Genomic DNA, 12,574 nt, shown 5'->3' with positions numbered 1-12,574 from the left:
AGCTTCTGGTGGGGCTTTAGTAAAACAGAACAAATCCCCATCTCCAAATTGATGGATTCAGGGGGTTCTGCTGGGCATGAGGGGCTGGGGCAGGGGCTGTGCATCATCCTGCCTCGTTAACAAAAGGAAGGTGATTACCACCAGCGTGGACTCATTACTGCCCTTCCCATTGCTCAAAGCAAAGCAAAACTGGCAGGTCCTAATTAGACCCTGACATCTGTAATAATAAAATATTATTCATCATGAAGCAATTTTAAATATCAAAGGATTGTGCCCGCTAAACTGTTTAAAACCCACCTCGGTGCCTGTGACAGCCCGTGGAATCAGATTGATTTTTGTCTTTCATTTCTCACTCAGTGTTTTGGATTTTTATTTGTTTTTTAACAAAAGGAATTTCCCCCAAATTAACACATTGTACAGGCTTTTTTTTTTTTTTTTTTTTTTTTTTAAATCACACTTCTAATCCCCTTATTTATAATTCACAGCCATCTGCCCTGGCAGGGAATTGGCTGGAATGATGCATTAGGGCCTCTCTGCTATTATCTCCCTTGCTTCATTTTTACAAGAAACTAAAGGAATTTTAAACCCCAGCAGTAAATTTTGAAGGGAAAAACCCTGGCAGAGCAGGGCTTTTTTCCTATTTTTCTGCCATTAAGGTCTACCAACACCAGCAAATGAGAGCAGACACACAAGGCTTAGCCTGGGCTGGTGTTCCAGTGGGTTTTGTGTTATTTATTTATTTGAAATCTTATCAAAACTGTAATAAAGACTCCTCAGTGGCAGCTGTTAACAGCACAGGGGGAACCAGCCTGCTCCCACCTGCTCTTCCCTGCGCAATTTATATCAAACTTCATCTCCAGCAAGCAGCCCTGGATCACAGAATTCCCTCTGATCGGAGTTAAAGTGTCAGGGGTAATCTTCTGTCAGGGCTCCCTTGCGCCTCGTGCAGGTTTTGAGTGATTTAAAGTCACTTAAAATCTTCCTGGAGTTCCATAAATCGAGTGAGGCTCTGGCTTTGTGGTTGACTGGGATATCCCTGCTCCAGAGCGTGGTTGGGAGCGCTGGAGGAAGGAGTTGGTGATGGTGGAGGATTATCCTGACTCTTGTGTTCTGTTTTTCCCTCCTGCACCCCTGGACCAGTGGCAGGCGCAGCTCCACCGTGAGGAAGCAGGTAATCCCCATTTCCCTCAGGAACGAGGCAGGGATGTGGTGTGGGAAGAGGAGGAATGATGGAAAACAAATTTTTATTTCTCCCTCCCTGTCTTCCATGGACCTTTCCAGTCTTGCCTGAGAAATCCCTCAAACCTGGATCCAAAACCTCGTTCATTTTCCATGACAAAATTTTAAATTGCTTTTACTCTGTGTTTTGACAGAGCTGGAAGCAAAATTCCCAAACAGCCTCGAGCTGTTTGGACAGTGGTGGTTTATGGGATCAACGCTGTTGTTTCTTTGTCTCCATTCCCTTTATATTCCCTGGAATCCCCCTGTTAAACTTGGAACTGCTCTCTTGTTGTGCCTTCCTGTAATAAAGATTTACAAAGCCAGGCTTTGTGTCCCTGGCCTTGGGGATAATCTGTTGATTTTTGGTACCCAAGTGAGCTAAAATGCGTTTCTTTGAGATAGGGAGGACCCAAAGTATCTCTTGTTGATACTGTAAAGGTCAAAGTTTGGGAATTCCAGTTCACACAGCCTTGGGAGTTCGGGAATAAAGAGAGCAAGTTGTGATCTTGGTGTGCAGAGTCAAACCTTTCTCATTTTTTATTCTTTAATTTTTTTTTTTTCTCTTCACTCTCCATCCTGCCTGCTCCTGCTGTGACTCCTGTCTGGGCAGGATTCCTCCCAAGCCATTCCTCTGGTGGTGGAGAGCTGCATCCGCTTCATCAGCAGGCACGGTGAGTTCTGCTCTGGGCTCAGGCTGTCCCCTGCCATTCCTAGAAAATAAAAACCTCCCTAGAAAATAAAAACCTTCGAAAGAGCGGCTCAGGACGTGCTGAAGCTGCCACAGAAGGAAAATGGCTCTGATTTTTGTTTATTTTTGCCTGCACTGCCAGTGTCTGCGATGACTGCTCCCAATAACTGACCTTACAAATGTTTTGCCAACAATATCCCTTTATTCCCTGCAAAATAAGCTTCCCATCCATCCACATCACTCGTTCCTCCCCTCCACTCACCTTCCTTTGAGCCCTGAAACATGGCCTTCACCAGGAACAATCATCCTCTTCACGAGGAGGAGGAGGAACGCTCGGAGTGTTTGAATGTAGGAGGTCAAGCAGGGAATTAATTGCTCACTTACTGCCACAGAGAGATGATTTATGCCTCTTTGGAAGGTTGACCTCTCCCAGCCTTAAATGCTGTGCATTTATCGCAATTTGTTTTCATTTTTAATTGATATCATTTGTTAGTAGCGTGTGAAACAGCTGTTAATTAACACGTGTGGAAAGAGCTGGAATCTGTCTTTATTAACCAAGATGCAGGGCCAGCTTAGCAGGTCCTGTTTGTTTCCCTTGTTCCATTCCTATTTTAGAAACCAGAATCTGGAGTCCCATTCTCATCATCTTATTTTATTATATATTATTATATTATTATTATTAATTATTTATGTTATTATATTGGAATGACCAAGTTCTAGAATCCTCCTTTAAGGCCATACTTGGATATTTTCTGGAAAAATCCTTGAAACCACACGAAAATGGGAACTGATGGGGGATAAATCATGGCCATCAGGAGATGCTGATTTCACTCAGATTCCAGAATTGGCTTCGATTTTCCAACAGACTCAACTGAGTCCTTCTTAAACGTTTTAAATGTTTTCCTCCTGGCATCGGTTGTATTTTACTCCTGGCTGCTCCACCGCTGGTTTATGACTTCCTCTGGGTTGTAAAATCCTCTGGGGATGCTCCAGGGTGAGAGATAACATGAATGGCTGTCAGAGCCCTGTTACTCTGACACTTTAGAAGGGTTAATAATTTTCCTGCCTGTGCTGAGTCGTGTTTTTTCATATTCTGGACATGTCAGGGAAAGGTGGCTTTTAAACCAGCATCCTTCTGCCTGTGTTCTTATTTTTCCTTGATTACAGGAGCTGCTGAAGGTGCCATCTTCTTTTATCTAATTTATCTTGTTTTCCCACAGGTCTGCAGCACGAAGGAATATTCAGAGTGTCTGGGTCACAGGTTGAAGTCAACGACATCAAAAACGCATTTGAGAGAGGTAAGGAAGAGCTCTCCCAATATCCCAGAAATTACTGCCAAGTTTTGGGTTTGTGTGAACACTCACAACTGCTCACTCCTTTTTGTTCCTGGGATTTTTGTGTCTCCTGATTGAGGCTCTCCCAAACACCTCCCTGCTGCTCATTAACCTTGAATTCTCAGCTGTTTGCTGTTGTGCTTTGTACCCTGTGGAGTGGCTGTATAATAAATATTCTGAATTCAATCTCCTCTCATGTCTGATAGTTTATTGATTGTTTGCAACACTAAAGGACATAGAGGATTTCATTATTAGGTGTAACTGCAGTTTCCTCCCCCCTCCCCCAGCTCTTTGTGTGCTGGAGGATGAATTTCCATGGTTTTTTTTCATGTTGTCGAGGCACAGCTTGGCTACATTTATTCCAAATACCATCGAGGGAGGGAGGGAAATTTCAAGAGAGTGTTAATTCGAGGTAGCTTTTAATAGATTGGGTTTTTTCTCTGGGAAGAACAATTCCATAGAAAGGCAGGGAGCAGTTGGGAGCCTCCTGACTCATCAGCTCCTTGCTGGGCTGTTCTCCCTGGCAGAGCAGGTTCAGAGGAGCTGGGAACACTGGGGTCACTGGGAACAACAGGGCTTGTGTTAATCCCTGGAATCTGTGTTCCCAAAGAATTGGATCAGTGTTTTCCTCTGCTTGCTGCTGCAGGAGAGGGGCAGTCATTAATTAGGCACAGCGAGTTGATTTTGCTTTTGGGGGTGAGAGAAGTTTAATGAGCGACGTGTGGTGGGTGATGTCACCTGTCCCCAGCTACCTGAGAGGGAAAATCCTCAGGAGCAGAGGAGGCAGGAATGTGTGTCACAGTCAGGAAAAGCATCAGAATCAGATCTTCCTATAAAGAAATACCAGCCTGGGGAAATACTCTCTTGTCCCACGCAGAAATAAGAAAGAGGATTATTTTTCTCCCTTCATCTCACTTGTCTCTGTAAAACCTGTGATGCAGAGGACTGCCAAAGTTAACAGCAAGGTCCCTGCAGTTTATTACTTCATCCAGAGCCCTTGGTGGCAGTTAATACCAGGGATAATGCCCAGGTTTGGAGTGGCCCATTTATTATCCCGTGCGTTATTAAGATAATAGTCAAGCTCTGGTAATTTCAGTCACATAATGGATATATATAGCTCCAATTTGAGGATTGCCCCATCATTAAATCTAATTATGTCTGATAGGGAGTTTTCCCTGGGGAGCAGCTCCTTGAGTGAGCATCTTCCCTTTGGCAGTGCAGACAAACCGTGGCAGATCTGCAGCAGCAAACTGTCCCAGAAACACTTCCCCCACCTCATCCCTTGTGTCTGCTCCCACCTGTACCAGGTGTGTGATGCTTAGGTGTTCCCTGCATCATCTGGGCCAGGTGTGTGATGTTTGGGTGTCCGCTGAGCCAGGTGTGTGATGTTTGGGTGTCCGCTGAGCCAGGTGTGTGATGTTTGGGTGTCCAGCTGGGCCAGGTGTGTGATGTTTGGGTGTCCCCTGAGCCAGGTGTGTGATGTTTGGGTGTCCCCTGTACCAGGTGTGTGATGTTTGGGTGTCCAGCTGGGCCAGGTGTGTGATGTTTGGGTGTCCCCTGTATCACCTGTACCAGGTGTATGATGTTTGGGTGTCCAGCTGGGCCAGGTGTGTGATGTTTGGGTGTCCCCTGCACCACCTGAGCCAGGTGTGTGATGTTTGGGTGTCCCCTGCACCAGGTGTGTGATGTTTGGGTGTCCTGTACACCACCTGGGCCAGGTGTGTGATGTTTGGGTGTCCACCTGCACCAGGTGTGTGATGTTTGGGTGTCCTGTACACCACCTGGGCCAGGTGTGTGATGTTTGGGTGTCCCCTGAGCCAGGTGTGTGACGTTTGGGTGTCCTGTACACCACCTGGGCCAGGTGTGTGATGTTTGGGTGTCCCCTGAGCCAGGTGTGTGATGTTTGGGTGTCCTGTACACCACCTGGGCCAGGTGTGTGATGTTTGGGTGTCCACCTGCACCAGGTGTGTGATGTTTGGGTGTCCCCTGTACCAGGTGTGTGATGTTTGGGTGTCCCCTGCACCAGGTGTGTGATGTTTGGGTGTCCTGTACACCACCTGGGCCAGGTGTGTGATGTTTGGGTGTCCCCTGCACCACCTGAGCTGCATTTTCTGGGTCTTCCTCCTGTCAGGTGCTGGAGCTGTGTTGTTCCCACCTGCCCAGAACACCTGAGGTGTTTGTGCTGCACCACACCCCCGTGGGTGTCAGCTCTGGTGACATTTGGAGCTGTCCAGGTGTCCTGGGGCTCCTGGCAGCGCTCCCACCCGGGGATCTCTCTCTGCCTCGCTCCTGCAGTGCAGCTGGGGTAGGTGCCATTAACACAAATCCTTTTCTTCCAGTGATTTCTGATTTTTCTGTCCTTCTCTCCTTGCTCCAAAGGGGAAGATCCCTTGGCTGGGGACCAGAACGACCACGACATGGATTCCATAGCAGGAGTCCTCAAGCTCTATTTCCGAGGCTTGGAGCACCCCCTCTTCCCCAAGGACATCTTCCATGACCTGATTGCCTGTGTCAGTAAGTACATGAAGAGCTGGAAAGAAACTGGATCCATTTTTCTCATCTCCCACTTCTCTTTCTTCCCTTTCCCCTTTTTTTCCTGGCTCCAGGGTGAGTTTTTGGGGTTTCTTTGGCTGGGTTTGTGCTGCTGGGCTGGTCTGTGTTATCCAGCCTGGGCTGTCACCTTTTCACAGCCATCCTTGCTCTGACATGGATGGACAAGGAGATAGAAATTCATGGATTTTGAGGGCTGTGAGATGGGGTTTTGTGAGACAGTGCGTTGTGACAGGATTCTTTTAAAAGAGAATAAAGCAAAAAAACCCTCACTTGTGTGAAATAATCTTGAAGAGCTGTCATCAGAGGATGTCAGAAATGCCCTCTCCAAGGCAGGGATCAGCAGCAGGGCACCCTGCCTTGCGTGCTTTCCCTGGATATCTGCTGCCATGCTCCTGTGTGCTGGCCTCAGCTGACAAGGTAGTTTTTATTCATACTCCTTTTAGCTTCATCCCCACCAGGGACCATCCACTGCCTCCTGCTCCAGCATATCAATCACCAGGGCACTCACAGCCGAGCTGTTAACATTTTTCATGGTTTCTGAAGGTGCTTCTGCCTGGCAGAGGGTTGTTTGTGGTTTCTGTATGTGAACAACCTCGTTTTTAAGTGGCCTGGCTCTTGCTACGTCCCCCAGAATTGAAGAATGATTCCATTGTCCAGGCAGAGAAATGGCCTTTGCAGGGAGAGGCAGAAGATTACTGAGGAGACAGCTTCAGAAATGGCCTGTGCTTCTCTGCTGCTGATAAATGCATTTCCAGACTTGGATTCATGTTCTGTTGAGAAGCCAAATCCGCTTCCCCCCGGAGGAGCTCTCCCTTCTGAGCTGATTTATGCTGCCCACTGCTTTCTCAGCGGGCGCTGCACACGCAGCCCTTTGCCTCAACCTCCAACTATGTTAATTGGAGTGCCACACAGCTTTTCCTCTTCAAACACCCACCTCTCCCAGCTGCCCTGAGTGAGCCCCTGTGCCAGAGCCCCTGCCCAGGTGACATCCAGAGCTCCCACGCTGGCACTGAGGGTCCCACGTGTTCGGGGACTTCCTCTGGCAGAGGCGCTGCCAGCAGCTTCTGCAGCCAAATCCCGTCCTGCTGGTGCTCTGCTGGCTGCCCAGTTTGCAGAGCTGGGGGCACTGGTGGCACTGGGGCTGTGGGGGTGACTCTGGTGCTCTCTCTCCCTTCCAGCCATGGATAATTTGCAGGAGCGAGCGCTGCACATCCGGAAGGTGCTGCTGAACCTGCCCAAGACCACCCTGATTGTCATGAGATACCTCTTTGCATTCCTCAATCAGTGAGTACCCCTGGGAGCACCAGGGCTCTGCTGCAGGGCCTGGGATAAACATGGGATTATTGAGGATGGACAGGGCAGGGACATCTTCCTCCATCCCTGGCTGCTCCAAGCCCCGTCCAGCCTGGCCTCGGGCACTGCCAGGGATCCAGGGGCAGCCACAGCTCCTCTGGACACCCTGGACACCCTCACAGGGAGGATTTCTTCCCAATATCTCATTTTGCCTCCTCTCTTTCAGTTTAAATCCGTGGCAGGGGGGTCCTGCTGTAAGCCTGGCCTTGAGTTGGGCTGCAGGTGGGGCTCTGAACAATAACAGAGAAAAAATAAAGTCAGACATTAAACTCAGCACCCAGAGCTTTTCAGGCTTTCAAACCTTTGCAGTTTCTGTTTCATTTCTCAGTAAATACCATCAGTGTCTCATTTTTTGCCTGGACCCAGAACATTTGTGTCCCAGAAAGCCCAAAGCAAACCTCCCGAGCCCAGCTGCGTGCTCCGAGCAGAGGATGCTGATGAAGATGACGATTTCTGCTGTTCACCCTTCTTCCCACCTGTGTTTTTTCACAGTTTATCTCAGTTCAGTGAGGAGAACATGATGGATCCCTACAATCTGGCCATCTGCTTTGGGCCCACGCTGATGTCTGTGCCCGAGGGTCACGACCAGGTCTCGTGCCAGGCTCACGTCAATGAACTGATCAAAACCATCATCATCCAACATGAGAACATCTTCCCAGGACCCAGGGAGCTGGAGGGCCCGGTCTACAGCAGAGGTGGAAACACAGAGGATTACTGGTATGATGGATGCTCTGAGGAGAGCCATGAGTGGCTGTTTATCCATGGGTTAGGATGCTGCAGTTGTGTTGGCTAATTTGGGATTGCAGCATCTGGCCCAGCCTTTCAAAAATTCAAAATTTCAGAAATCTGTTTTATAGCAGCAAAGATGGCTCTGGTCTCTCCAGAGAGTCATCAGCTTAAAAGAAATAAGCTGGTATAAAGTAGCTATTCAGCTGTCAAACCTTGCTCACTTATCTTGAAGGGCAAGGTTGTGGAGGGATTTTCTTGGATGTTCTGGTTTGGTAGCTGCCAAAATCAATCTTTTTGTTGGTTTTTCTTTTCCTTTATTTTTTTCTGCCTTTTCTCTCTGCCTGTGTGGAGTGCCTTTGCTTCAGACACAGGGGTCACTTGCAGCTGAAGCTCCAGGGCTGTGGCATCGTTTAATTTCCAGGGCAGCCCCGCTGGAGGGGGAGGGAAGAGGCAGGAATGCAAAATCACCATTTCCATGCAGCCCCGAGCTCCAGAGGCTCCACGTGCTCAGTCTGGGAGCACATCTGGAAGCAATTCAGGCTCCTGTCATCTGGGCTGGGAGCTTGGGCAGAGGGGGAAGGAAAGGAGGGGTTTGCTTTCCTCCTGGCCGAGCTGATCCCTCCCTCTGAGCATCAGGAATGTTCATTTGTGTCCCACTTCTCCCCCCACTGCTCCTGCTCTCCTTCAGCATCACAGCAATGTAAAGGATTATTTTCCTGGACTAAAATAAATAGTTTTGTTGTTTTTTTTTTAATGAAGTCACTGTGGTGACAGAGCAAGCCTTGTTTCTCTGGCTTGTCTCGGAGCTGTGGGATCACTCCTCGTTTCGAGGCTCCTCCAAACTCACTGCTGTGTGCAGAGGACTTGCCAAAACCTTTTGGAAATTCTCTTAATTTCACCCCCCTCTCTGATGTTTTTAGCTGATGTTTTATATGAAGGAATTGCAGGGGTGGGGAAAAAAACCCCAACTTAGTAATATTTCTGGCTTTCAGGAAACACATCGTTTTGGACAAGAGGTTTTGTGCCATGAGGTGAAGGGAAACAAAGTGTGCTGAGTTCCCTCAGTGTGGGTGTACACACAGGATGTCCTGGGGGGTGATACCAGGGAAGGAGATAAGGGATGGAGCTGGAAGGGACCCTCAGGGATCATTGGTACACACAGGATGTCCTGGGGGGTGATACCAGGGAAGGAGATAAGGGATGGAGCTGGAAGGGACCCTCAGGGATCATTGGTACACACAGGATGTCCTGGGGGGTGATATCAGGGAAGGAGATAAGGGATGGAGCTGGAAGGGACCCTCAGGGATCATCGATCAGCCCCCAGCCCTGCACAGACACCCCAAAATCCCACCCTGGGAGCCTTATCCTGGAGCTCTGGCAGCCTCAGGGCCGGGACTATTCCCTGGGGAGCCTTTTCCAGTGCCCCAGAGGGGAAGAACCTTTCCCTGATCAGCCCCCAAACCTCCCCTGGCTCCTTCCCTCCTGTCCCTGTCACGGGGAGCAGAGATCAGAGCTGCCCCTCAATTCCCTGCTGGGAATTCCTCGACTCCATTCCTCTGGCAGGATTTATTGCTGTCACTGCTTCCCAGAGCAGCACCCAGGGCTCAGCCAGCAGCAAGCACAGGTTTTTAGGTGGGAAACGCTGCTCTTCAGCAGGCATGGCTGGGAAGAGGCACGTGGCCTCTGTGCCGGCTTTGGAGCGCTGGCTGTGCTCGACATGACTTCACAGGCTGGGTGAAACTTCAGCCCTCAGTGCTGCTTCCTCCTGGGGCCTCCAGCTGGCTGCAGAGGCTTCTGTAGGCTCTGCTGGGGAGCACAAAGGCTCTGCAGAGGATGGGGAAGGTTGATGGCTGAGGTGCTGGCTCAGGAGATGCTGGGCAGCCTGGTGTCCTGCGGATTAAGCAGAAGGAGACGCCGGAATTATCCAGATGTTTCACCCCTTCTCCTTTTTCTGTTTTCCTCGTATTTAAAAGAGCACAGGGGGTAGATTGCCAGGGGGAGAGCACTGTCCAGCCAGCATCACTTAATTTTAACCATTGCAGGGCCAAAATGAGGGATGAAATCACTCCTGTGTGAAGGAGATTAAAAATCCCCTTGAAGGAGTCACAGTGTGAGAAGGCAGCAAAGGAGTTTTCTGGTGTAAGATGAAGAGCAAGCACTGCTTTTTAGCCCTTTTTTTCCTCCTGAGAGGAGCAGGCAGGGCTGCCAGCTGGCAGCAGCCCTGTGGAGCTGCTTGGGAGAGGCAATGGATCCTCTTCCAGTTTCCTTTCTGCTCCTGTCCAGAGGGAGCTGCTCGTGGAGCTTCTTACAAAAACATAACCTTTGGTTGCCACTTGTTTGTCTGTTGATCCTTTCAAAGCTTTTCTTCATGCCAAACATAAATGAGTCCTCCTGGTAGTTCAGGTGCTCTGGAATCTTTATTTACAGGCAACTAATTGGGCTGTGGGAGTTGTTCAGGGAAATGAATGGGACATTTATGGTGCTGATAAAAGGGATGGAGGGAGATGACAAACACAGACCTGGAAATATCGTTATAAATCAAGGAATGATTTCCCCCAGGAAGTTGCAGCTTTCTCATCAGCCATCTAATGAGCTAATTAGAGCAGTGGAGAATGCAGCCAAGGGAATAATCCTGGCGTGGCAGGGAGGAGCTGGACCCAGCCTGGCACTGCTCTCTGAGTGCTCAGCGTCTCCAGAGGTCCAGGCTGTAAGATGTGGAGTTGGACTTTGCTGACAGCACTCACAAGGGGGTCACCAAGACGTTTGGTTTGGCTGATCAAACAAGAATTCAGCTTGATTTTTACCCACAGCCACTTCAGCACGTGCAGACGCATCCACAAAGTGTCTGTAGCAGCAAAACCTAAACTCCTGATGGGGATTCCCAGTTCTATCTGATTGTTTTCCAGGATGTTCCCAGCTCTTTCTGATTACTTTCCAGGATGTTCCCAGCCCTGTCTGCTTGCTGGCCATGAGGGATCTCAGTTGCCAGCAGTTAAAGCTGTTCCCTTCTGTTGCAGTGAGAGCCCTCACGGAGAGAGAGCCCTGGCAGAGGATTCGGTGCAGGACGTCACAGCCGAGCACCACACCAGTGACGATGGTATGGGAAGTCTGGTGTTCACTGGGGGAGGCAGGGAAGGCTGTGCCCTTGGAGGTTTGAAGATCCAAAGTGGAGTTTGAGTCACTCAGAGCATCACGTGGCAGCGTTTGGTGGCAGAATGGAGGTGTAGGATCGGTGGGAACCTCCGGAATTACCTGGTGATTTTGAGCGTGTCCCTTCTTCTCATGGGGTCTCAGCTGCAGGCTGGATGTGTTTCAGTGTCCTCTCCTGGCACAGTCAGTGGCTCAGGAAGGAGAATTGTGAGTGCTCAAAGCCCCAGGGCTTTAAGGGAGCAAGCAAACCCCAAACCTGCCTGTCTTCCACAAAGAGCTGGGCTTTACAGCAGAGGATCCTGAGGGCCTCTCTCAGAGATAATTTTTAGATTTCCTTAAGGAAGCTCAGTTACATTTCTTGCCTGATCAGTGAAAAGAGGCACCAAGGCTGAGAATTCCAGGATATTTCCTCAGGAAAAAGTGACACTGCAGTTGTGAGCATCCTTGATGCTTCCAGAGCCTCCTGGGACGGGGAACATCCTGTGGGCCCCATCCAGAGCAGAGGAGGGATGAAAGGAGTGATGTGAAACGATGATCCCTGGCATGCTGAGCAGGCTGACCACCAGGGCAGGACAGGCTTTTCTTCTTGTGTTCAGGCCCTTTGCAGCTGTGGAATTTCTGGGGTGGTTTTACTTGCACAGCCTCAACTGCAGAGGTGGGAAACAGCATTCCCTTAAAATTGGGCATCCTCCTTTTTGAGCTGGCCTTGAGGAATTTGCTCAATGGCCCTGCCAGGTGCTCCTGTGCTGCCTCTCTGCTCCAGCAGCTGCCTAACAAAGCCTCCCCTGGCTCCCACTGGCTTCACAGCTCGCTGATCTCACAGCTCTGTCCCGACCTGAAGCATTTTCTGTGAGCCTCTGGTGCTCACACAGCAGTGAGGAAGGAAAGGAGACGCTGGGAAATGAGTTCTCCCTCAGCCAGGCCAGGCACTGCTGCTCCTCTGCAGGGCTGGGAAGCACAGATCCTTGGGGAATGAACCACAGGGTCACTCCCTGCCTTGGAGAGAGTGTTCTGTTTGACAAGTGGGAGCTCTGAAAAACGCATGGAAATGTGTCCTGCTGGAGCTTGGGTCTCTGAGAAGGAGCACCTGGATGGTGAGGAGGGACAGGCCACCCCATCCCACGGCTGTGCTGCACCCTCCTCTGAACTTGTGCTGTCTGTGGCTGGGGATTTTACATCTTTGGGTGACTGGGAGGGCACAAGGGTGAGAAAGGAGCAGAGATCAGAGAAGGACACTGCTCTGTGGCCCCTGAGCAAGGTAAAGCTGGGAGGTGTTCTGGATGGAGTCCTGCAGCCTCTGTGGAATGTTCCAGAGGAGGCAGATGGGCTGGGGCTCTTTGAGGGAGCAACAGTGCGTGGTTAATTAAGGAGTCTCATGCTAATTGGGCTGTGCAGTGTCACACCCTGCTCACACCTCTCAGCAGTGCAGGTACAGCTCCACCACGGAGCTTCCTGGGGCTTTTCTCTCCTTCTGTCTTCAGATGGGACCAAACCTCCTAAAAACCCTTTGGGGGAGGCTGGGATTAATCTTCCCAAAGTAAAGCTG

General features: G+C 49.9%; 1 protein-coding gene across 5 annotated transcripts in view; it reads left to right on the top strand.

Annotated features, from left to right (window-relative positions):
- Positions 1 to 12,574, top strand: part of SRGAP2 (SLIT-ROBO Rho GTPase activating protein 2) — a 102,877-nt gene that overhangs the window by 76,583 nt on the left and 13,720 nt on the right. For all 5 annotated transcript variants that reach the window (XM_088066955.1, XM_014258167.2, XM_014258168.2 and 2 more), the window contains 7 exons: positions 1,141 to 1,171; positions 1,832 to 1,892; positions 3,130 to 3,207; positions 5,623 to 5,757; positions 6,975 to 7,080; positions 7,642 to 7,866; positions 10,896 to 10,975. In XM_088066955.1, coding sequence (XP_087923081.1) covers positions 1,141 to 1,171; positions 1,832 to 1,892; positions 3,130 to 3,207; positions 5,623 to 5,757; positions 6,975 to 7,080; positions 7,642 to 7,866; positions 10,896 to 10,975 — 716 coding nt within the window. The remainder of the gene's footprint in view (positions 1 to 1,140; positions 1,172 to 1,831; positions 1,893 to 3,129; positions 3,208 to 5,622; positions 5,758 to 6,974; positions 7,081 to 7,641; positions 7,867 to 10,895; positions 10,976 to 12,574) is intronic.

This window comes from Pseudopodoces humilis, chromosome 26, assembly GCF_049639895.1.
Source record: "Pseudopodoces humilis isolate 2021_Gansu_Grassland_sample_001 chromosome 26, ASM4963989v1, whole genome shotgun sequence".
In the NCBI taxonomy this organism is placed as follows: Eukaryota; Metazoa; Chordata; class Aves; order Passeriformes; family Paridae; genus Pseudopodoces; species Pseudopodoces humilis.
The sequence above is the reverse complement of the archived record's forward strand: the minus strand, read 5'-3'. Positions and strand labels throughout refer to the sequence as shown.